This window comes from Sitophilus oryzae, unplaced genomic scaffold (assembly GCF_002938485.1).
Source record: "Sitophilus oryzae breed Bouriz unplaced genomic scaffold, Soryzae_2.0 scaffold_484_pilon_pilon, whole genome shotgun sequence".
NCBI lineage: Eukaryota > Metazoa > Arthropoda > Insecta > Coleoptera > Curculionidae > Sitophilus > Sitophilus oryzae.
Window position 1 is genome coordinate 289,658 of NW_022147067.1, and position 25,174 is coordinate 314,831.

At 35.6% G+C, this 25,174-nt stretch overlaps 1 protein-coding gene across 3 annotated transcripts; it reads right to left on the bottom strand.

Annotated features, from left to right (window-relative positions):
- Nucleotides 1-9: 9 nt before the first annotated feature.
- LOC115886349 (facilitated trehalose transporter Tret1-like) lies at nucleotides 10-24,798 on the bottom strand. Of its 3 annotated transcripts, none has more exons than XM_030905449.1 (4): nucleotides 24,096-24,798; nucleotides 7,963-8,116; nucleotides 4,142-4,362; nucleotides 10-1,412 (listed from the first exon to the last, which is right to left on the bottom strand). In XM_030905449.1, exons 2-4 carry the CDS (start codon nucleotides 8,036-8,038, stop codon nucleotides 285-287), a joined length of 1,425 nt encoding a protein of 474 aa, XP_030761309.1. In that variant the 5' UTR covers nucleotides 8,039-8,116; nucleotides 24,096-24,798; the 3' UTR covers nucleotides 10-284. The 3 variants fall into 3 exon arrangements, with proteins under 3 accessions (XP_030761309.1, XP_030761310.1, XP_030761308.1); XM_030905450.1 differs by having other exon boundaries at nucleotides 4,142-4,341; nucleotides 7,963-8,156; XM_030905448.1 differs by having other exon boundaries at nucleotides 7,963-8,156.
- Between the last annotated feature and the right edge of the window lie 376 nt (nucleotides 24,799-25,174).

Below are 25,174 nucleotides of genomic sequence, written 5' to 3' on the forward strand. Positions count from 1 at the left end.
TAATTTTTATATAAATATTTATTTTACATAAAAAACTATACTTAATGCAAAGTCAATACTAAAAGAAACACATACATACTAAAAGAAACATTACTATCACAGTTGACAAGAGATTACTTATTATTAATTAATTATTGATTATTATTAAATATTAATATACCTCATTAATACTTATAAAAGCAAATAATAAATAAATTACGCAAATATATTTATTTCATTCGCTATTTTTGATATGTCGATGGCACACTGACTTTAGTCTAAAAAATACTATTATCAAAAAATTATTATATAGGGTCTGTATTTTCCGTTTTAGTTTCATTTGTTACATTCCCTTTTAACTCCTGTTGTATTGTTTCCAGTGTTTTACCTTTAGTTTCTGGTAGAACAAAATAGAAAAATACACTGCCTATAAACGTAGTAATAGCAAATATGTAAAAAGGTACTGCCAATCCGACATAATCAGCTGTCAATTGATACAATTTCGTACTGATAATCATGACAATTGCAAAATTAAGACTGCCCAGACTCATGGCTTTGGCTTTAATACTTGTCGAATAAATTTCACTGATAAAAATGTTAGTTACCACTCCTAACCCGCCTCTAAAAGCCAAGTTGTTGAAGGTCATTATTAAAAGGGGTAGCCAAGAGAGTGATGAAACATCTATGTCAGTGTAGTCGCGTATAGACAGAAATACAGCTTGAGCTAGGAGGGTTAGAGCAGTAAATAAGGAGGAAATTGCTAGTGTCGGTTTTCTACCAAACTTATCTACGTAAACTGAGGCTATCACTACCATCACCACCCCGGCTATAATCAAGACAGTGGAGCCCATAACAGGTGATAGGTCTGTGGCGTCAGAAATCATTATTTGAACATAGGACATTAATGCAATACTTCCGGTAAAAACCTGGAAATTTCGTGTAGCGCAAACTAGTAAGAAAGCCTTCCTGTTCGATTTGATGCAAAACAAGTCTTTGTAAGATCCTTTCTCGGACATCTGGCGGTCAACGTCTGAAGACAACTGTAACACTTCTTTATCCACGTTCTTCTTTCTCCTCAATACTTGTAACGCCTTCCTGGCACCTTCGAGATCTTTATTCATTAAACAGTAGTAAGGACTTTCGGGCATGTGTATGAATAAAGTCCAAAATATCACAGGAAATATTAAACAAATGATAGCGGTCTCGTGAATGGTGAGAAAAGAGCCCACTGTGTTGATGAATAGCTGACCAAAGAGCAAAAGCAAGTTGACAAAGGTGCCTAATGTTCCTCGCACTGACGGTTCAGCTACCTCGGCTATGTAGCATGGGAGTAAGGCTAGAGCACCACCTTCCCCCATGCCTCCAAGGATTCTTGAAATGTACAGGAGGTATTTGCTGTGGTACGAGAAGTATATCAAGAAGAAAGACAGTACCTGAAAAAATAAGTAAAATAATTAGAATTTTAGCAACACCGTGTTACAAATAGCAGATTATCAAAACTTATTCGTGCAACTTTGTGTCGACTGGATAGTCAGTTGCAAATAGCGGATAGATGCTTGGATTTTGATAATCATTTTTTTTTATTATTTAATAATTTTCATAGCGTTCCGTTTTTCATATTCTTAAGGACGGTCCACACTTGCTATATAACACTGCTATATAGCAAAGTTATATAACATGTTACATATTTTTTAGTTATATTTAGCAAATTTCGATGCTATATAACTTGCTAGATGTTATCCATTTGTAGTCGGTAAAGATCAAAAGATGTTGTGCAACATTGCTATTGTAACATGAAACAACGCGTCCACACTTGCTAAATTTCTAGTTTAGCCGCTCATATTTTCAGGGACGTGCGCGACAGAATCTTAGTGTGGTGAGCTGATATTGGTTTGTTTATTTACTGGTCAATAATACCATATGATCGAAAAAAAACTGCTCCCGTCGGCCTCCCGTCCAGTTGGCTTGGACATGACGATCGATGACATTCCCCATATAATTTTCCATATAAAATGACAGCGATTTTCATTTCATAGTATGGATTTGGAAACAGAAAAAGTTGAGAAAAAATGCGTAATCTAATAGGCCAGTTCCAGCGGGAACAAAAGAAATGCAAATAAGGAACTGCATGGTTTAGATGAAGTGGATAATTCAAAATGGTTTGCTTTTGCTTTTACAGTACCTCTGTTCGTTCTGTAGCTACGGGGTATCCGTGAGAGGGGAAACGATATTCTCTCGATGTTTTTCGTAAAAAATAGACGACGCGTCCCATCAATAAAAATTCGACAAATTTGCAAGTAGCCAATAAAATGAGTGGGCGGAGCGATTTGCGGTGACGCACTCGTCAAATCGACGTATAGAATATATTGCTGTTTATTTAAATGTTTTTTGTCCGCATTCCTTTCATAGACACAGATCCAGGAGACGAGACGTACTGTAAATTATTAATGTTTTTAAAAGACAGACGACACCACGAGAAACAGCCGAGGCAAGTATTGAAAAGATATGCTAATTGAGTTCAACTGTATATCTAGATCTTGCTGGTAGGCTATGGCGGACTCAAACCCTCTTTTTTTCTCGACTTTCTTTCCCTTAGTTCAAAAATAATTACGCACGCCGCTGCTGCGAGCTGAACCTCTTTCTCGCCAAAACGATTCATGACTACGAAAACTATAATGTGGACGGCTCCCGGTTTTTTAACATGTTACATGTAGCTTGTTAAATAGCAATGTTATATAACATGTTACTAAATGTGGACCCTCCTTTATACAACCATGAGTTTTAGTCATTAGTTTCCTTTAGGGTTCTTTGCAAAAAAAAGTTTTACAAATTTTTAACTAGCTTTACAACTAACTTTAGAACATTAAACATTAAAATATTAACTTGTATAGCAAAAATTATTCTATTTTAACCACTATTTTTAATAAACGAGATTAACATTGGAAATACTTTATCAATGCGACCAAAAGGGACTATTGTGACCTAAATAATTAAACAAGATCAAAAAGTAATATAGAATATAAATCCTTAATCTTTGACATTATTATGTATCAAACTCGTATACTTGGCAAGTATACTATCTTTAGCCGGGCTCTGACAACTCTTGTACTTGGCAAATATTTGTTACTGTCCTACAGGGTCCAGCGATAATGCATTGAGCATCTGTGGCTCCTATATACAGGGTGAGTCTTAAATAAGTGTAAATATTTTTAGGGCTGGTAGATCTCGATAAAAGAAACATATTTTCTCTTTACCGTTTTTCAAATAAATCTAAAATAACCGAGATAATTCACTTTGTTCGCCTGTGTTCTGCAATGTCCATATATGTTTTATTTTTTATGACGTAAATTTTTTTGAACAGATTTGTATTTATGACATTTATTTTTATTATTTGTATATTTGTTTTTGTGCTTTTTTGTTTTGTGAATGCTTTGTCGATGAAGCTGTTTTGGCTTTTTGTACAATAAAGCGTAGTTTTTTTTGAAAATTTCCAAAAAAAATGATTTTTTGCTAAAATTTTGAGAACCACTGGATCTTTTCTGAATTTTCTTCCTTGTAAAATTAATCTACTACCTTTTGTTGCCATATTATCAACAAATTATGTTTATTAACAAAAAACTAAAAAAAAATCAAATTTTTTTTTCAAAAAATTCCAAATTTTAAATTTTTTTTTTGCGAAAAAACCTCATAATCGTGTTTCTGAGAACAAAATTGACTACCCCTAAAAATATTTGCACTGATTTAAGACTCACCCTGTATAATAAACAACTTAGAAATTTTGTATAAGTACAAATCTAAAGTATCTAACGTATAGTATGTAATTTATAGTTTCCATTTCAGGACATTTCTTGTATTTTTAATAATTTTTTAAAGTCTCAAATTTTTTTAATTATTTATTAGTATCCCCCTGAAACTATCAAAATATATTTAATAATACCTCAGGATTATGTAAAGTGATCAGAAAAGAAGCCAAAAATGCTAAAAATCATCCCAATCCACTCACAAATTTTTGACACACCTTGTAGAAGTTAAAATATTTTCCTGAAATACATTCTAATATATACTTTAGGTTTGCAGCATGGCAAGTATATGCCAAATCAATAAAAAAATGTTTGCCACGTACACCAGCCGTTTGAGCACTGCTTTATAACTATATTATTACCTGAGGTATGCCAATTGCCAACACTGTATTTTTTCTTCCCACATAATCAGCTAAATACGAAGCAGAAAATCCTCCAATTACATGACCAACAGGGCCCACTATTGTTACATACGAGGCTTCTTCGACTGTTACTTTAATTGGATATTCGTCGGAGAGGATTTTCATTAAGGAGGGACCTGCCCATCCTTGGTATATACCAGCTGTAAACAATGTTATAGTAGCTGAAAAAGTATATAAAATAATACTACGAAGATATACATACAATAACATTTAATGTTTATTAAGTTAAATGTTTATTAACAGTTATTAAATTTAAAAAAAGTGTCCCACAAAACAATTATAAAAATGCGATATGCAATCAAAAAAAATTCCTTGCTTATTAAGACTGTGTGTCAGCTGATTATTGTTTTTCTTATATTTCTTTGACTATTTCTTAATTTGCTGATTCCTCAAGTTTTATTTGGTATTTATTCATAAAAAATGATGATAGAACACTTCATCATCATTGTTCAAGACATTTCAAATTTATGATTTCAATCTAATAGCACAGATTATACAGATTATAATCTTTGTTTTTTCTTTATTGTTTTTCGTGGTTCCAATTTTCGGAATCGGGTACTAGTTAGGTTACTAGTTTGCGCACATAGCACGCCCACTTATGGCCTCTAAAATTGTGGCACAGCGCCTGACCGGCACAGTTATTAGAGAGATATCGGAAAACCAAATAGCGTTCATCCAGTATTTACGCGTACCTTATCATGGTTACGATATGCGCGAGTCAATTTTTAACGCAACACCCGCTAATAACGTTACCGCCTGACGTAATTTGCGGATCAATTACACCAAGCGCTCTTTCTAAATAACCTCTGATAACGTTTAAAAACTGCTTAAATGGGCATCTGCGGGTATTTGACAACCGGAGCCGGCCGGCGAGATCTTTTATTTTAGGTTATGTTTGAATTGTTTTGAATTATTGCTTTAGTTTTATTAGGTAATTTGATATTTAAGTAGCTGGGATTAGTTTTAATTAAATAAATATGGCCCAAAATATGGATTCCGCCTCTTCCCATACTAAAGAACCTATAAAGAGTCTTAGGTTTACAGCAGATGACGACTTAGCCCTTCTAATCGTCATCATTTTTTCGAAGAAAATTTTATGATTAATTTAAAAAAAAAAATTCAAATTTATCTTTTTAGTCCAATAACTACCTACTCAACATATTTTTTGTCAATAATGACATGTATTGACTATTCCCATTCTAAATATTTCGAGAAGGGTTGCTTGTAACGATTTTTACCAAGAGACATTTTTTACTTAAAAAAATACGAAAATGCATATTTTTTCACTCAGCAGTTCTATACAGGTACGGACAAAAAGTTATTACTCTTCAAAACAGTTAAAACACATGTGGGTGGCGCCCTCTAGAAATATGAGTCACAATGACATCAAAATCAAATTTCTCATGTCAAAAAACTATCAGAGACCAATTTTCATCCAAATATTGACGTTACTTCAGAAATTATTCGTAGTCAGTTATTATTTGTCAGATGTTGTTTATATTATAATTACAGCTGCAAATATAGTCTAGTTAATGTGGAACATCCCGAAAGTCTTGCTAAACTCGCTAGACTAATCCCTACATATTTTTACTTTTCAAAATTTATAATAAGAAAAGTATTAGTTTAGGGCGAAATTTGACTATCGCTGAAAACACTTTTTTTTCAACGTTTTGAGAACCCAGGAGGCTAAAAAACACGGTTTTAGTAAAATGTCAATACATCCGTCCCTCATAAAAAAATTATTCGCCAATAACTTTATAACCATCAAAGATACGAGAAAATTGTCAGTTGTTTATTGTAGGAAACTTAATACCTACTCTACAAAATCGACCTTTGATTTATTTTGTATCTCCCTTAGTTTTTGAGTTCTAATAAAACAATCTGGTCAAGGCGACTTGTCCTAAACTTCTCATTACATGAATGTGTTTTTTGAAATAAAGAGTAATGTTTCTCGATTTTGCTGTATTGAAAATCACGAAATTGCTGAGTATCAAAAAATTCCCCATCTAAAAATACGAGCGTGTATACATAGGTAAATACGCACGTGCCGCTTCGTCTCCTCATTTAACTTACCTAACTTGTAAGTCTGGCATGGGTTTTTGTGATTGTAAATGACAGCCAGACGTGTATTTTCTATGAAATTATAAATTATAGTAGGTATTATTTATCAGTTGTCAAATTTTCAAATCGGAGAAAATGAGAGCAAAAATTTTGTAATTTTTGCAATTTTCAAAAGATGCCGTCAGACTCGTTTGGCAACTTCGTAAATCAGAAAGACTTACTTTTGATTATCAAATGATACGTTAAGTTTGAGACATGTGAAAATAAGAGTTACGGATTTCAAAAATCTATAAAAAATTTTCAGCCAGACTGACTTCCAGTCACTTTGGACGTGCCAGACTGTTATGTCCAATAATAAAATGATTCACTTTAATAAATGTTAAATAGTTATGATTGGGAAAATAGATGGACTTTTTTATTTTTATTTAGTGAACCCAACCGAAAATTTTAGTCGCAGACTCACAAAAATAGTCATTGACTTAAGGCCACCACAGATTAGGTATCCTATAAGTATACAGATAAAAATCTTGTCCCTAATTCGTGGTACGAAAATTGTTTATTATGACGATGTGCAAACGAGTCAAATTTCCTGTGCGCAAAAATAAACTCGCGTAAAATAACAATAAACAGCGTAATAGAGAGATATCGCTAAACCGAATAGCGTGCATGGACGTTAATAAGACCAGGTGTTATTTCCTTTAAGTGAGGTGGTATTAACTCTCTTCATTTATAGTTATCGGATCGGAAAGAATTCTGATCGCGTCGCGTTCGCTATTTAAATTTAACCTAACTTTGAATTTAAAACTTTGAAATTGTTTTGTTTACTAGGTATTTTAAAACTAAAGGGCTAAAGTACTTATTTCCAGTGCTTTATTGTTCAACGTCTGCCAGTGGGTTTAGGGCAACAAGCAACAAATTCTCTTAGAAGGGCTAAGTCGTCATCTGCTGTAAACCTAAGACTCTTTATAGGTTCTTTAGTATTGGAAGAGGTGGAATCCATATTTTGGGCCATATTTATTTAATTAAAACTAATCCCAGCTACTTAAATATCAAATTACCTAATAAAACTAAAGCAATAATTCAAAACAATTCAAACATAACCTAAAATAAAAGATCTCGCCGGCCGGCTCCGGTTGTCAAATACCCGCACATGCCCATTTAAGCAATTTTTTAAACGTTATCAGAGGTTATTTAGAAAGAGCGCCTGGTGTAATTGATCCGCAGATTACGTCAGGCGATAACGTTATTAGCGGGTGTTGCGTTAAAAATTGACTCGCGCACATCGTAACCATGATAAGGTACGCATAAATACTGGATGACGCTATTCGGTTTTTCGTTATCTCTCTAATAACTGTGCCGGTCAGGCGCTGTGCACAATTTTAGAGGCCATAAGTGGGCGTGCTATGTGCGCAAACTAGTCACCTAACTAGGGCCCGATTCCGAAAATTGGAACCACGAAAAACAATAAAGAAAAAAGAAAGATTATAATCTGTATAATCTGTGATATAATATTATATTATCACCCACTGGGAAAATAAAAACAAAATAATTCACCGTCTCCTGGACTATTAGTCCTAGAAGTTAACTAGGAGTTATTTTAGCACTGCACCGCTTTTACACTGGGTAATATTCTTTTAAGACATATCTCCTATAGATTGACATATTATGTTTTATTAGATATTGTGGCTTACAAAACTCACCAGTAAAAACTACCATGTACTGTGTCAATTTAGTCTCATCCTCTTTATCCAGTAACTTCTTAAATATGTTCTTCATCACTGTATCTACTTTACTATTTTAGTCAATTTTCACTTTCATTTACCTAGTATTCCAACATTTTATTGGCATCCATAACTGTAAAGCACTTGTTTTATAAACGGTTTTCTTCCATTTCCTGTTTAACGGTTAGAAAAAAAAATGTTTATTGATTTGTTAAAAATAAACGAGATAGAAGATTTCAGCTGTTCTCTTCTTCCGTTATTGTGGTTTATGCTTGTGGTTTTTAGTATTTGACTAGTTTTTTGTGCAAGTCCGATTCGATATACCGATGGGACGCAGGCACGTTTTATTGCAAATAACTTTATTTTATCATATTGCAATACAAATAGGCAATGTTTATTTTCATAGATTTTGAATCATACATATACAGGGTGACCCATTTGTTCGAGAAAGTACAATATGCCACGTTGTTTACGAGGATATAAATAAGTTTTTTTATAAATGCTGCCTATAGTTTATTAAGATACATATCCCCAAAAAATGTAATGATAATAGCATATGATAAAAAAACCGCATCAAACACAGCTAGGGACTGATGTTCCGATCTTAGATGTTCCGATCACTATAACAACCGTTTACTGTGTTACTCGGCGCGGCCTACTATCTACTAAGTGGATATTTTAAGAAAAATTTGAAATGTTGAAGTTAATAGTTAAAATAAATATAGAGTGTTATATATTTTCGAGAAGCCCATGCCAAGCTGAATAAGAAAATTTAAAAATATAGAGGGGGTTCTAATTATAGTTAATATCTCAAAAAATATTTTTTTTTGAAAAAGTCTGACTACGCCACTGCATTCTACACAGAAAAGTGCCTTTAGAATGTATAATTCATTTTTCCGCGGTTGCAGAAATAAACAAACTATCGAACATCTTCAAAAAGTACAAAATCTGAGAATCCCCCTGTAGCTTCGAAACCGATCAAGATAGCCACGATCCGTTTGCGCCATTGTATTTTTTTTTCAAAAAAAGAACCCGAGACTGCAGTATCAAAATTTGAATATTTCTCACGGTTTCCTAGATACCCTATAGAAACAACCAAAATGGTCCACCCTGTACAATTAGAAAATTAATAACAGAAATACTTTAATTACATTTTAATTATAGTTAGATTTATACTAATTACATTTTAAGTAAATAAAAGGACAACATCTAAATGTTTATTAAAAAATACGATTTGAATATATAAAAAAATTAAATAAAAATAAATAATTAATAAAAATTATATAAATAATTAAAAAAATAATAAAAATAGAATATTAAATTTAATATATAAAAATTAATAGATAATAATTAAATAAAAATAAAAAGACATAAAACTGAATAAAAATAAAAAGAACTCCCCCCCCCCATGTTCTTATTTTTAGTTTTCTTCTTCTTCTTCATCATCGTCATCTGGTCGTTGTGGAATTTCAAATTCTTCTTCATTTTCATCTTCAACGACATTTGTCTCCAAGTCTTCTAGGATTTCGGGGTCAAATGTACCATCTTCATTGACATCACTCTGATAGGGTGAAGCATTATTGAGACAAGCTTGCCCATTACACTGGCCACAAGCTAAAGAGCACGGCAACCCTGATTTCCTGCATCCACATCGCGAACCACAACCATTCTTACAGTTGCAGAATATTGTGTTCAGCAAATTTTCTGGAGCTGGAGGTAATTAGTATAAATCTGACTATAATTAAAATGTAATTAAAGTATTTCTGTTAATAATTTTCTAATTGTACAAGGAGGTAAGTGTTATTTAATGAAGATATACTTAATAAAAGTTATTATATTCAATATGATCTTTTATGAGAAAATGTAAATTATTTATAATTATATATTTTTCAATAATTAAAGGACTTTATACGGCGTGTTTTTGACCGAGACTACTATGAAAGACTGCGCGCTCATCGCCCTCTATCTCAAAAACAGTTTGAGGTACAAAAAAATTTTTGAAACAAAATTTGTAGAGAATTTTATACTCTACAATATTTGTAATAAATACAAATAGCGTAAATGTAAAAGGGGACGAAATATTTGCACAAAATGCGAAAAAAATCGATTTTTTGACCTTTGACGTCAGTTATCTACAAGTCGCGCACACGCTATCATATCGTCGGCTTTATGACGAAAAGGCGTATCTTGATTTTTGGCGATTTTGAGATATCAAAGTCATGAGATGCACATCGGGTCATATTTTAACATAGCGAATTTGCGCATCTCAATATTATGCCTTTTTCATTTTATATTCGTTTAAAAATTTGCCCCATCTCAAATACTACAATTCTTTGTTATGACGAAGAGACGTATGTTGAGATAGGGCTCTTTGTTACATCAATTATTATACTAATTGTTATGCTACATACAAGACAGATGGAATTTGAGATAGGTCCTTTTGTTTTAAGTTACGAAAATGCATGCGAGAGAAAATAACACCATTCTGCCTAATTATTTTCCGATGGTTGCTTGGGACAAAATAAAACTTCTATCATGGCAGCAGCTCTTTTACAGTGTGATTTTCTCTGTTTTTTTTGCCAAAAATCATTGTTAGAATCTTTTAGACTCTGCACATAGCTGTATTGAGTATCCAAAAAACTGTCCAAGAATAAATGGCCGAAGGAAAATTTCCAGAAATCATAATTTCCCTGAGAACATTTTAGCGAACCAAAAAGTTGCCCGAAAAATACTATAATTTTCATCTCATTATCATTGTCAGGCCATTGCCGTTGTCATCCCTGCCAATTTTTCGAAAATTTTATTTATTGTGCCTATCATCATCCAGCATAAACACGTAGAATGAAATTCGAATTTGTTATCGGTGAACAGGGAAAACAGAAACTGTTACTCCACAGTTATTTCTATCAAAAAGGCACTGATGAAGAAACATGTTTTGTTTTTGTTTAGTTTGGTTTTTATTAAATGGGCCGTGTGTTTAAATGCCCTGTATTAGAACAATCTTTTGCAAAAAATCGACATTTTTGGTAATTTTTATTTCTGTTCTGCAATTCGATGATTTTTCTACTCGGGCAAATATCTTTTTGGTTAACTTTGTTTTCGATCAGTTGATCTCGGGCAATGTTACTAAATCCGTTATATTGCTCATGCAATGAAAAAACAGGCGAGTTATTTATGCCCAACCAGCTGTTACCGGTAACTCATGAAAGTTATAGAACAGCAACCTTAAAACTTTAGCTGATTTTTCAACATCACATTCTAAACAAAATTCAGAGCCAAAACCTATAGTATTACGAAAATATCAAGACCTACGACCCCTTTACACTAGTGATAAACCTGTTATTCAACTCAATTAACTAAATAATTACTAAAAATACATTAGTTAAAAAATGCATTTTTGTATAAAAAACAATATTATTAAACTAAACTGGATAAGAGTATTTTACTTGCTTCTGGAATGAACATTGCCTTTGTTTTCAGTTGATCTAATCCAACGCGAATAAAAGTATTTAAAAATGTTTGTTTCTGATTTTTTTGGTGATTTCCAGATTTTTTCTTGTATGTATTCCATAATGTGAATATTGTATTATTTTTTTTTCCTTATTAAGAACACTTTACCATCATTTTTAAATTTATTTTACATGGGCGTATGTATACTATTCGTTCGGAAATAAATTGATTATTGTTATAACAAAAAGGCCTATCTCTGTTAAACAACTAAAAATAAATTATTGTTACGTTTTTCGTCGGTTCCGTGTGGATAGAAAGTCACAATTTATTTAAACACTATTTATTTAACACTAATTAACAAAAACAATAACGATAAAAGACTTATAGAACTATTTACAAACGATTTATAACTAAGAATTTATTTTGAATTTTAGCGCGTCAACTGCACTGGTATATTTATAACTGCCCTCTCCACAGCCGCCGGCTTTTATACCGACAGGTAAAGAACACTAGAATAGTCCATAGATCGTTAGGTGCGTAGAGAAGGTTTTCGAATGTTCTCGTATGTACTAGTCCATTCCAGTGGAACTCGATTCTTCTCGAACGAACGAATCATTACCGTGTCTATTCTTTAATGCGATATTAAGGTCATCTGAGGGCGGGACATATAGTTAGGTTAGGTCGAGTTCACACGGGTCCACAACACTGCCCCCTTCTTAGGCACATGCTCGTCCCGAGATGTACACGGTGAATGAAGGTATTTGCAAAGCTGGCCCCTGGTACATTGCGAAGTCTGGTAGAAATAGCAGTCTACAGTTTTCTCTCCCGATCTCAGCTTTGGGTTGTAGCAGCAAACGAGGATCTCGATTCCCGTAAATCTGAACAAGACTTCAATCATGTTCCGGATTGTACGCCAACTCAAACCATCGAGTCCACACGCCAGCTTCGGAATGGCTAATCGTGCAATGTTGTTGTTTAGCAGGGCTTCTCTCAGTTCAATCAGGGTCTTCCATAGATTGAGATAAGTCGGCTTACTCGGGGACCATTCCTTGGTGACCAGGTAGAAGATGTGCCTTGCTTGACCATGTGCATTGTCGGTTAGCCTCAAGACGCTTCCAACCTCTGGATCCTGTCGGCGTAGTTCTCCGACACGCCCAAACTTCTCATTGAACGTCGCAGCGATTCCTCTGGACATCCGCAAATCTCGAGCCACACAATGAGCGAGCGAATAATCAGGAGGCACGGAAAAGAGGTCTCGTTGATCTTCTTTGGTTACACCATAGCGAGCCTTCTCACTGCTGTTGTATCGGGCCATGAAATCGTCAAAGGACATCTCCGAATCAGGGGGATCAAAGCTGCAGGTTCTCACGGTCCCAGCACGATCTTCTATTTCGCCTTGGTAGGGGCTCAAACGGTTGAAATGGACTACCCTCGGTTTTCCTTTTGGCAATTTTCTGATACGGTATACGACGTCATTAATTCTATCCATGACTTCGTATGGCCCTTCCCACGAGGATTGTAGCTTCGGAGATAACCCACGACGTCTCTGCGGGTTATATAGCCACACCAACTTCCCTGGTTGGTATCCTCCATGCTCAGCTTGAATGTCGTAGTGTTCCTTCATTCGGTCACTAGCACTTTGAATATTTAGGCGGACTCTCTGATGAATGTCGTCCATCCTTTGACGTAGTGTGTGGACATAATCTTCTCCGGCGACTTCTTCTCCCGGTCGGCAACCAAATTTCAGATCACAGGGTAGGCGCACTTCCCGTCCCATAACGATGCTGGCTGGAGTTTGCCCTGTAGATTCTTGGACGGATGAACGGTAGGCCAACAGGAACAGGTGAAGAAATTTGTCCCAGTCTCTTTGGTGGTCAGAGACTACTTTGGCCAGATAACGGTTGATAGTTCTGTTCATGCGTTCAACCATCCCATCGGATTGTGGATGTAGAGCAGTCGTCCTGGTCTTGCGGATGTTCAGGACTTCACAGACGCCTTGGAACAGATTGGACTCAAAGTTTCTTCCCTGATCTGAATGAAGCTCCATGGGAACACCAAACCTGCAGATCCATTCTTTAACAAGGGCATCAGCAATCGTGGACGCTTCTTGATTTGGCAACGCGTAGGCCTCGACCCATTTGCTGAAGTAATCCATTACTACCACAATGTATTTGTTGCCATCGTTCGTCTCCGGGAAAGGACCAGCCACGTCGATCGCTATTCGTTCGAAGGGACTACCAACATTGTACTGGCGCATAGGGGCTTTACCACGCTTTTGTGGCCCATTGATGGCTGCGCAAATGTCACATTTCTTACACCAGGCCCTCACGTCTTCTTTGCAGTTCACCCAGTAGAACCGTTCACGCAGCTTGCCAAGTGTCTTGGTAACACCAAGATGTCCACCGCTGGTTCCATTGTGAACTTCCTCCAAGACTTCTGGGACCCTCTTCTTTGGAATGACGGTCTGCCTTCTCTCTTCTTGTCCCTCCGGTCTCTCGATCACACGGCGAAGTAGTCCGTTATCTATTACCAAAGAATTCCACTGAGCCCAGTATGACTTTACGTTCGGCGAATATCTGCAAACTTCTTCCCACGTTGGTCTTTGGCCTGCGTTTTTCCAGTTAATTACTAAACCTAATTCTGGGTCACTGGTTTGGTCATTTGCAAGATCTTCGGGTTGCCAACTATCATTAACCACAGTTGTTCTTAGGAGTTTCACTTCTTTCTCTTCTGCTCGGGAACAATGCTTACAGTCCTTAGCGCAAGGTCTTCTGGAAAGTGCGTCGGCATTTCGATGGATTGCCCCAGCTCGATGTTCTGTGTCGAAGTCAAATTCTTGTAATCGTTCAATCCATCTAGCTACCTGCCCTTCAGGATTCTTAAACTGCAACAGCCATTTCAAAGCAGCATGGTCTGTTCTTAACAAGAACTTTCTTCCATAGAGATATTTGTAGAAGTGTTCCCCTGCTTTAACTACTGCTAGTAATTCTCGTCTGGTTACACAGTAGTTCCTTTCCGGTTTTGACAAGGTCTTACTAAAATAACCAATGACTTTTCTTGACCATCCTGGATCTGAGACAGAACAGCGCCTAACGCAACATTGCTAGCGTCGGTATCCAATATAAAGTTTCCGTTGCCAAGAGGGTAGCTAAGTATGGGCGCACTAGTCAGGGCCTTCTTCAATTTTCGGAATTCCTCATCAGAATCTGAGTCCCAAGAGAAACGCCTCTCGCCTTCGGTAAGTCTGGTCAATGGTTTTGCGATGGTGGCGAAACCCTGTACATAGCGGCGATAGTATGTGCATAGTCCCAAAAAGCTTCGTAGTTCATGTTTATCTTTAGGTATTGGCCACTCTTCCACTGTCTTGGTCTTCTGTGGATCTACCGCAACTCCTTGGGAGGAGACTACATGGCCCAAGTAGTGTACCTTTTCTTGACACAGATGACATTTCTTTGGGCTAAGTTTCAAACCAGAGGTCCCTAGTCGCTTGAAAACTTCTTCCAAATTCTTCAGATGGTCGTCAAAGGATTTCCCAACCACTATGATGTCATCCAGGTACACCAAACAGGTAGTCCAGGATAGTCCCTTTAACACAGACTCCATTAGTCTTTCAAAGGTAGCTGGCGCGTTGCACAATCCAAAAGGCATGACGGCAAATTGCCACAGTCCGGAGCCCACCGAGAACGCTGTCTTCTCTCTATCTTTCGGCGCCATGTCGACTTGCCAAAATCTACTCTTCAGATCTAACGTAGAGAATATCGTTGACCCCCCCAGCGTGTCTAGAGTATCGTCTATCCTCGGCAGGGGATAACTATCCTTCTTGGTAACATTATTGAGCTGCCGATAATCAACACAGAACCTGGTGGTACCGTCTTTCTTCTTTACTAGTACTACCGGCGATGTCCACGGGCTGTTAGATGGTTCGATGACACCCTCTTCTTTCATTTCTCGAAGGATTTTATCAGCTTCTTCACGTTTGGCGAGCGGAAGTCTTCTCGGATTTTGTTTGATTGGTCGCGCATCTCCTGTATCAATTTTATGTTGTACTAAATTGGTACGACCTCTCTGTCCTGCTTTTCCTTTATCAAACACATCTTGATACTTGATTATCAGGTTTCTCAATTTTCTACTATTTTCGGGAGATAATCCCTTAACGTTTACTAACTCCTTCACCATTTTGTCCGGAATTTTTGAAGTCGAAATTTTGAAGGCTTCCACGCTTCGAATGACTGAGGAGACCGAACAACAGTACCCTAAAAGGGTTCCCTTCTTCAAGGATACAGAATAATAATTCGTGTTCATTACTCTCACCGGTACAGTTTTCTTCGCTCGCAGCATGGCTTTTTCAACAGCGATCCCTCGTCCTATTTCGCTGTCATGGTTCCTTGGCTCCAACAGAATAATACTCCCATTATTCATTTTACCTTCCAGGCAACCATCCAAAAATATCTCACAGCGCTCAGGGATCGAAACATCTTCTGCTACCACCACGCGAAGCGTCTCCTCACATTTTCGATATAGAACCACTTCTTCTTCATTTATTTTCAAAATTCCCTGTTTGAAGTTTAGTTCAAAACCTTTAGTGGTCATGATGTCCATTCCGAGAATAAGTTCATCTTCGATATCTGCTACTAACACTGGATGTTCAAAACTGGTGCTCCCAATAACAAAATTAAGGTTTACTTCTCCATGGACAGCAGCGGAGCCCCCCGTAGCAGTACGTAGTCGCCATTGTGTTGTTTTAACCTTCTTCGATGTTTTAAGAATGTCCGGTCTGATGATAGTTTTCGTCGCACCTGTATCCAACAGCATGGTCCGGAACTCTCCATCAACAAAACCATCCACAAAAATGCTGTTGAATTTGTGTTGTAGCGAGGCGACTTGAGCAGTTTTCGTTGGGGCATGTTGGGTACAGGTCGACGTGTGCCCCTTCATTTCGACCCTTAGTAGTTTTCCGACCTCGACGAAGCCGGTTCTTCGTTCTTCTCCTTACAACGGCTTCGCACGTGTCCCACCTGTCCGCAGTTCCAGCAACGAATCGGTCCCTTCTTGCCAATGTACTGGTCCATTACTTTCCGAACAATCCCTTCCACGGATTCGTCGGAACATTCGTCGATGGCCCGTACTTTTCCTAAAGACCGAGAACTTTGTTTCGCGGCCTCGAATTCTAGGGCACGTGCTAAAGCGTCCACCAAGTGCGTTGGGTGAGCTAGGAGAAGTGCTTGTCTTGTCTCGTTGTCACGTAAGCCATCGGAGAATGCCTGTACTGCCAACCGCTCCATAACATTCTCGGGCCTAGCAGGGTACGCAAGGCGAACGAGGCGGGCTACGTCGGCTTCAAACTCCTGCAGAGACTCATTTGACTTTTGAATGCGATTTTTTTAGCTGGGAATGATAGACATGTTCCAAATGAGCCTGGCCGTACCTTATTTCTAAATGTCGTACCAATTGCTGATAATCTCCCTGTTCCGATGGTGACAGTGTCTGCAGGATGTCAGTCGCATCTGCTCGCAGTGCGACAGTCAAAGCGGTAGCCTTTTCAGCGATTGTCCACCCGTTCGCTCTCGCAGCGGCCTCAAACTGGCAAAAATAATTGGCCCAAGCGGTTTTTCCGTCAAACTGTGGAGGCTTAATAACTGACTTTGAGACATACTTATTTTCAACCAGTGTCGGGTTCTCCGATGTTTCTTGACATTTTGGTGAATTTGCCTTTGCTATTTGTTCTTTCAAAATTTCGATTTTTCTATTTACATCGTCCTCAATTTGTGTTATTTTGTCTTGTAGTTCTGTAGAATTATCTATAATCTTTTCTTCTAATTCCCTGGAAGATTCCTGGATTTCTGTTATCTTTTCTTCTAAATTAAGTATTTTATTATTAAAGTTGGCCTGTATGTCTTTAGAATTTTGCGCGATCTTATCTTCTAAAGAATTAATTAAATCCTGGGAATTTTTTATAATTTTATCACTGATTTTATCTTCTAAAATATTCATTTTATCATTTAAAGTTTCTTGCAAATTGTCGTTTAAATTGTCTTGCAAGTTTTTTAATGACGAGTCAAGGTCACCTTCCAACTCGAAGTAAAATGTGTCAGGATCCTCACCTTCCTCCACCAAAACGTCTCTCAGTCTAGCTTGCAAAATGCCTTTTTTCCATCTGTCTCGCACTCTCTCTCTTCCAAGATGCATTTCAGTTCAGACACTTTCAAGTCTTTCAACAATTTTTTCAGAGCCATGGTCAGTCTTTTTATTCTTCTAGTCTATCACACACGCCACACTTGACACCAATTGTTACGTTTTTCGTCGGTTCCGTGTGGATAGAAAGTCACAATTTATTTAAACACTATTTATTTAACACTAATTAACAAAAACAATAACGATAAAAGACTTATAGAACTATTTACAAACGATTTATAACTAAGAATTTATTTTGAATTTTAGCGCGTCAACTGCACTGGTATATTTATAACTGCCCTCTGTAGGCCACAGCCGCCGGCTTTTATACCGACAGGTAAAGAACACTAGAATAGTCCATAGATCGTTAGGTGCGTAGAGAAGGTTTTCGAATGTTCTCGTATGTACTAGTCCATTCTAGTGGAACTCGATTCTTCTCGAACGAATGAATCATTACCGTGTCTATTCTTTAATGCGATGTTAAGGTCATCTGAGGGCGGGACATATAGTTAGGTTAGGTCGAGTTCACACGGGTCCGCAACATTATTTATTAAAATTTACGCTCAATTTATCTTCAGCACGTTTCCTCGAGGTCTCCGTTTAACTATTAATACAAAAACGCTATTAAAAAATTAAAGATTTTACATTTAATGGCCAAATAAAGTAAGTGATTTTCTTTAAATTGCTCTCCTGAAAAGTAGCAAAAATCGAGATACGCCTTTTCGTCATAAAGCCGACGATATGTAGGTTTTGGGACATGTTTTCGGATGTTAAAATAAAGGTTTATACAAGTTACAGCCGGTTATCTCGAATTCCGAGGTGAAACCCCTAAGATGACTGGACTATATGTCAATCTTTAGTAAATAGCGTTTAGAGCTTGACCTCGCCAAAATTATAATGTCATTTCCCAGCCGTTTTTGACGCCGTTTTTTTATTTTATTTTTTTATATATATTATATTTTCTTAAATATACATATAAGGTAACAGAACCTTTAGAGAATACTGACATTATCTTATACAGAGTATTTTTAATGCAAACGGCCAACATCGCCATATTTAAAGTGCTCTCTCATTTTTTTGAATGCACCACCCTGTATATTATTTTTATTTTAGATGCAGAATTATAAAACGATCGTTTTTTGTATTTAAAGTATTCCTATTTTTTAATGTATCCGTTGTAATAATTCAAGTATTGATATGGTACATTCATATTTTAATATTTTTTGTAAAATTAGTAGATAACTTAATTTTCGCCCTGTTTAAAATGTAACTAAATGTCACGCATTGTAGCAATGACCGCACAATTTCTTTTATCAAGAGCGATACAAAATATCGAAAACCTTTGTTGGTGAATGTCATTTAATTTTATAGGAATACAATATGGTGAAAAAAATAGCGTCAGCGATGGCTATGACAAATGTATATAATAATATATAATAAATGCCATCGATCATAATTTCCAAGCTAACTGGACGCCGTTTATTTTTTCGATATACGGTATAATACATATTATGATGGAGAATGCCTTAACCATCTGAGATTCGCTAATGACATAGTCCTAATTGCCAATAGTCCTGAAGAACTACAATCACAATTTAATGAACTAAATACAGCCAGCAATAAAGTGGATCTCAAAATGAATTTAGCAAAAATTAAAATAATGTACAACGAACTAGTGGAAAGAAAAGACGTTCTAATAAATAACACAACACTGGTAATAGTAGAATAATATACAGGGTGTCCTAGGCTGAGCTTGTATTCGAATTTTCTAGAGAACTATAACATCGAGCTCGGAGATTTTTTGCACATCATAGTTTTACAACGAGATCTATCGATTAAAAATACTTTCAATATGGCGGAACTTTCGGAAATACCGGAAGTTGACAACAACTTTCTTATTTTAAATGTGTGCCCCCATTTTTTACTACATACTTAAATTCTCTGTAAAATTTTATGAATTTTGATATTAAATACTCTATATCTAATATTGACCGTTTTTGAGAAAAAAAAATTCAACGAAAAAAACTGCCTGTCAAAAATATGATATGGGTATAGGCTAAACGTCAAATTTAGTGATTACCACCAGGGGGGTGACAGTGAAATAGGAAAATTGGAAACAGTCATTAGTGTCAATCCTGTCATCTCCTGACGACAAGTATGGCCGCCTAGATAAGGACAGCAATGTTTCTGTCTAACTATTGTCTAACTTCACAGTTTAGAATTGACAGATTTCAGAGACAACTTCAGATTTGTTCTAGAACAAATTTCGACGCCATTTTAATTCTCTCCGGTTAGTTTTGTTTTGTAAATTCAATTTGATATTTCGGCAGAAATTTATAAATATAAAGGTAGTAAAGCATATAAAATATATTATTACATGAACAATCCTGGAGAAAAAGACGTTTCTGCAGTACTAGGTATGTCCCATGTATATTAAAAATAGGTAGTGAATAAACACTATTTCTGTATTTTTTAGATGCAAGAAAATTTTGTTATGTTTATGATCGGCGATTTTTTTGAAAATGGAAACAATTTACAGCAAGGTAAGATCATTTTTTAACTATAGCCAACATTAGTTATCTCCAGTATGTGCGATTTATTGTCAATAATGCAGTAAATCTGACTGATACAATCTGATTGTTATCCGACTAAAAGTCTCTTTTGCTTCTTTTGATTTACAAACCAGGTCTCTTTGGGAATAATGGACGCTTTTTTTAAACAGTATATTTATATTTTATACCTTGATATTTTTACATTGTTAATTTTAGTATAAAAAAAATTGTTTTTCTGTTTTCAGATTTTTGTATAAGGCTCCCGTTTTCATGTCTGCCCCCGTTTTCTATCCTTGATGGCTGTGAATACGCGTATTTATTTACAAATTACTGTAAGTCATGCTTATACCTTACTATTTTACTATTTTACCATTCAATTCTTTATTTTTTATATTTATTTAGTCCCGTTGTCTCATATTTCAAATAAATATGTTTGAATAAAATTTTGTTTTGTTTTATTTATGATAAGAAAGAATACAAAATACATTTAAACTGAAAGAGGGCCCGCCATTGAATAACCGGAAACGGAAATAAAAATGAAGCCATCATGTCAACCTGTCAATTGGAAAATTAGTTCTCCAGACGACAACGAAGGCTTTCGGTGGCGTATCGTGTTTCCACGATTTAACACAGAGTTGACACTTCTTTCTAGTTAATTATTTTATGATTACCACAGCCACTGTACTATAAAGAGAATACATTTGGCTATCTATTTCAAAAATTATGTTGTTCGAATGTCATATAATCATGGCCACAGCTGTCATAGAATTGAGCGATTAAAAAATTAGGCTGTACTTAAACTGCCGTTAAACGGTACCTTACTAAAATACCGTTAATAGGTATGACATCGTTGATGTGACGCACTTGACGGCTTTATGAAATATAGGAATTTTATAAGGACTAACCAACGCTATCCACCTCACCAAATAACCAACTTAACCAACGCAACTAACCTCGACACTGATAAAAAATATATAAAACAAATATAAATTAGTAAAAATCAACCAACCCCACCAAATAACCAACTAACCAATGAATTAACACCCTCCAAATAACCAACGCAACTAACCTCGACACTGATAAAAAATATATAAAACAAATATAAATTAGTAAAAATCAACCAACCCCACCAAATAACCAACTAACCAATGAATTAACACCCTCCAAATAACCACGCTAACCAACCCGCCAAATAACTAAACCAATCCAACTAAAAAGAGTGAAACCAATGCAATAAAATCACGCTATAAGCAAAAAAAATATAAAAAGTCTTGGTCGGCGTGAGATTTGAACCACGGACCATTCGCTTACGAAGCGATAGCCTCTGCCACTGAACAGGTGCTTTTGCAGAATGCTTAAGACCAGGCATTACTTTCCGCCGACATGAACGACGTCACAATATCTACTAACGGCATTTTAGTAGGCTACCGTTTAACGGCTGTTTAAGTACATCGAAAAAATTATTATAAATCATTTTTTTAAATGGAAACCCACTTTTTTTATTACACTAGTAAAAAGGTTTTTTAATTCGTTACTTTTTGATTATACATGCTCCTATACCTAAAATAAATGTTTTTTTAAGTTACTTAAGATTTAGTTTTAAAGGGTATATTTTTTTGTTTTTTTTAACCAGTAGCCTAAGCTTTTAAACATCACGCGATGTAAAACTATATCTGGCCATGTCATATTGCCACTAGTTATCACTAAAATACGAGATATATTTTTATAAATACACTTTATAAAGTTTCACCAGCAGTATTTATAATACTATACGAAATTCAAATAATTAGTTTTTTGACAGAAGGAAATAAATTGTCTGATGATTTGACACTTAATGTCATATTGGAAAGCCCATAAAAATTTTGGGTCGCGAGATTATTTTGGGTCGCGACCATTATACGCGATCTGGCGCTGCTATAGCGGTCGCTAAGAACAACGGCAAACAAAAACAGAAATAATTTTCTCTTGTCAAAGTCAGAATCTTTAAAAATCATAATAATCTTTCAAAATCTAAACCGCTCTCATTAAAGAAATTTCGAAAAGTGTTTATAGCGTCCATTTTCAAAGTTTTTATTGCTATCTTGTGAGTTTAATTCAAGTTTTATTTACTCCAACCGGTGATAATTTTGAAAAAGTGGCATTAAAAACATAAATAGCTGTGCTGTGAACTGTGAACTGCAAAAACCATCGTGGATCGTGGCATAACGTCGGTTTCCAATGTTTCATAGGTATTTCATACATGCGTCCTTATATAAAATAAAATTTATTGTATGCAACACACTGTATTTTATTTATAAAATTAAAAGAAAATAATAATAAATTTGAATAAACAATATTTGGCGATATAATTCCGGAAAAAGCCGAACCGCTCCGAAATTTTCAAAAGTTTTGGGTCGCGACCGTTGCAAGAATAGCGCCAAATAGTGTTTACATTGTCCTTATGGGCACTTTCCAATCTAAACTTGTTTCATTTATCTATGCTTAATGTCTAGCTAAAATCAAGAAAAAATTACGCTATAAAACTAAATCTTAAATAACTTAAAAACCATTTATTTTAGGTATAGCAATATGTATAATCAAAAAGTAAAGAATTAAAAAACCTTTTCATTAGTGAAATAAAAAAAGTGGGTTTCCATTTAAAAAAAAATGATTTATGATAATTTTTTAATCGTTCAATTCTATGGCAGCTACGGCCAATACTATATGACATTCGAACATTTTAATTTTTGAAATAGATAGCCACATGTCTTCTCTTTATGTCCCAGTGGCTGTGGTAATCGCTAAATTTGACGTTTAGGTTATACAATTTTTTTTGACAGGCAGTTTTTTTTCTCCAAAAATATTAATTTTTTTTCTCAAAAAAAAACGGTTAAAGTTAGGTATAGAGTGTTTGAGATCAACATTCGCAAACTTTTACAGAGAATATATATAGTATATAATAAAAAATGGGGGGTACCAATTTAAAATAAGAAAGTTGCTGTCAATTTCCGGTCTTTCTAAAATATTTTTAATCGATAGATCTCTTTAGGAAACAGTAATGTGCAAAAAATCTCCGATCTAGATATTATGGTTCTCCAAAAACTTCTAATGCACGCTCAGCCTGGGACACCCTGTATATATTTGGCACAACTAATACACAGTTCGGGATCTCTAATTCCATAAATCAACAGAAGAATTAAGTTAGAATGGAGTACTTATGGAAGAAATTCGATCATATTCAAATCTAGAACACCACTCTATCTAAAAAAGAAAACATTCGATCAATGTGTACTACCAGTCATGACCTATGCATGCAAAACCTAGACATTTAAAACGGACATCATAAGGAAACTGGATGTCGCACAACTCTCAATGGAACGAAATATGCAGAGAATAACCAAGAGAGACAGTAATAGAAGAGTGGACACAACAAAAGACCCAAGTAACAGATGCCATCCACATAGTAAAATCCTTCAAATGGCAATGGGCAGGACACCTGGCAAGAAGAACGGACAACAGATGGACCAAAAAAATTATAACATGGTACTCACGAGACAGAAACAGACCTAGAAGTTCTTACCAGACCTAGAAGAAGACCGAACCTGAGATGGGACCACGATATTAGCAGGAATAACTTGGGCCCGCATAGCCAACAATAGACAACAATAGGCCCATCTACAAAGGGAGGCTGTGAGGGAGACTACACCATAAAAGGAAATGGTTGAATAAGCTGAAAATGATGATTATGATGACATATTATGTAGGCATAAAATTATTTCATATGCGGTATTTAGAAAAATCACAGAGGAAAATTACTCTCTCTGTAGTCCTTTTACTTATCAATGACACTTGAATTTTTGAAATGTTCTAATTTCAATTTGTTGCGGTTTCTAAACCAGGAAAGAATTGAACTGCACTATAAAAAATGTAAATAATAATTATAAATCCATTGCAACTCACCTGTTTACGGCAATTAATTCACGAACTGAAATTGTCAATGGAAAAGTAACTGAAATTTTTCTCGAATAAAAATCGTTGTTGCACTGTCGAACACAATATCATACGTTTGTTTTATACAATATTTCGGAACCTTGTAAAAACCATAACATGTTCGCTATGTGGCTCACGTGACCACCTGTATATTAATTTTGATTCTTATTCATACTTCCTGCTTTTCCGGTAAAATTAAAGACCATTTTAGAGGTTAAGGAATAACATTGGCCACATTTGCAATAAACAGTTCATATTTTAACATAAAATGTAGGCCGCTAGTTAACCGCCAAGAAAAGCATAAAATAAATATAATATTAACACAGATTTATTTATTATATATTCCTTTAATACTCATATTTCTTTTAGTAATACGGTTTAGCAGGCAGCAGTTCAACAAACGAAAAAAAGTCTATTTTAGTGTATCGTCTATTAGGCCGGAAAGAATTTTATATTTATAACAAGAAAATCTAATCGTTGATTGAGGGAATACCAACGATTTAGTTGAGCAACCCGGTTGCCGACGTCCACTGATTGGGCGATCCTCGTACAACCTCTATAAATTACTGGCAATCGCAACCCGATTCACCTTCCGCACTGTAAATCAAAAGATTGCTTGGCAACCACAATATCGCTTTCAATTTGATGACGCACTAACCTGGAGATCTTCCGACAATTTGATCGAAAGCAACTAGATCGCCCAATCGGATTGCTCGTTTAACGCCTATAGTGAATGGCAGCTTTAATGAAAAACATAAAATGTGAAAAAAACGTCAAATATCACAATACAATTCTAAAGGTACGTCCATAGTGCACCGTCTTTCCGGTGGCCGACTTATTTCCCGACAGGTCTTATTGCTTTGTTGTTTGCTTGCTTATACGCCATTGAAGCAGGTATTGACCATTACAACCGCTTGTAGGCAGCGGGAATGTCATTTGGCATCGTGAAGCTATCCCATGGGGATCTCTTCTTTATCTTAAATCGATCACTTGTTTAATAATTTTATAAGTAAATAGCTTGCATTGTGCTAAAGCATAATTTTATTGGT

Coding starts and splice junctions, on each gene's coding strand:
- LOC115886349 (XM_030905449.1), bottom strand. CDS start 8,038: ATGAAGAACATATTTAAGAAGTTACTGGATAAAGAGGATGAGACTAAA. Junction 4,363..7,962: donor GTACATGGTAGTTTTTACTG/GTGAGTTTTGTA, acceptor ATACTTTTTCAG/CTACTATAACATTGTTTACA. Junction 1,413..4,141: donor TGGCAATTGGCATACCTCAG/GTAATAATATAG, acceptor TTATTTTTTCAG/GTACTGTCTTTCTTCTTGAT.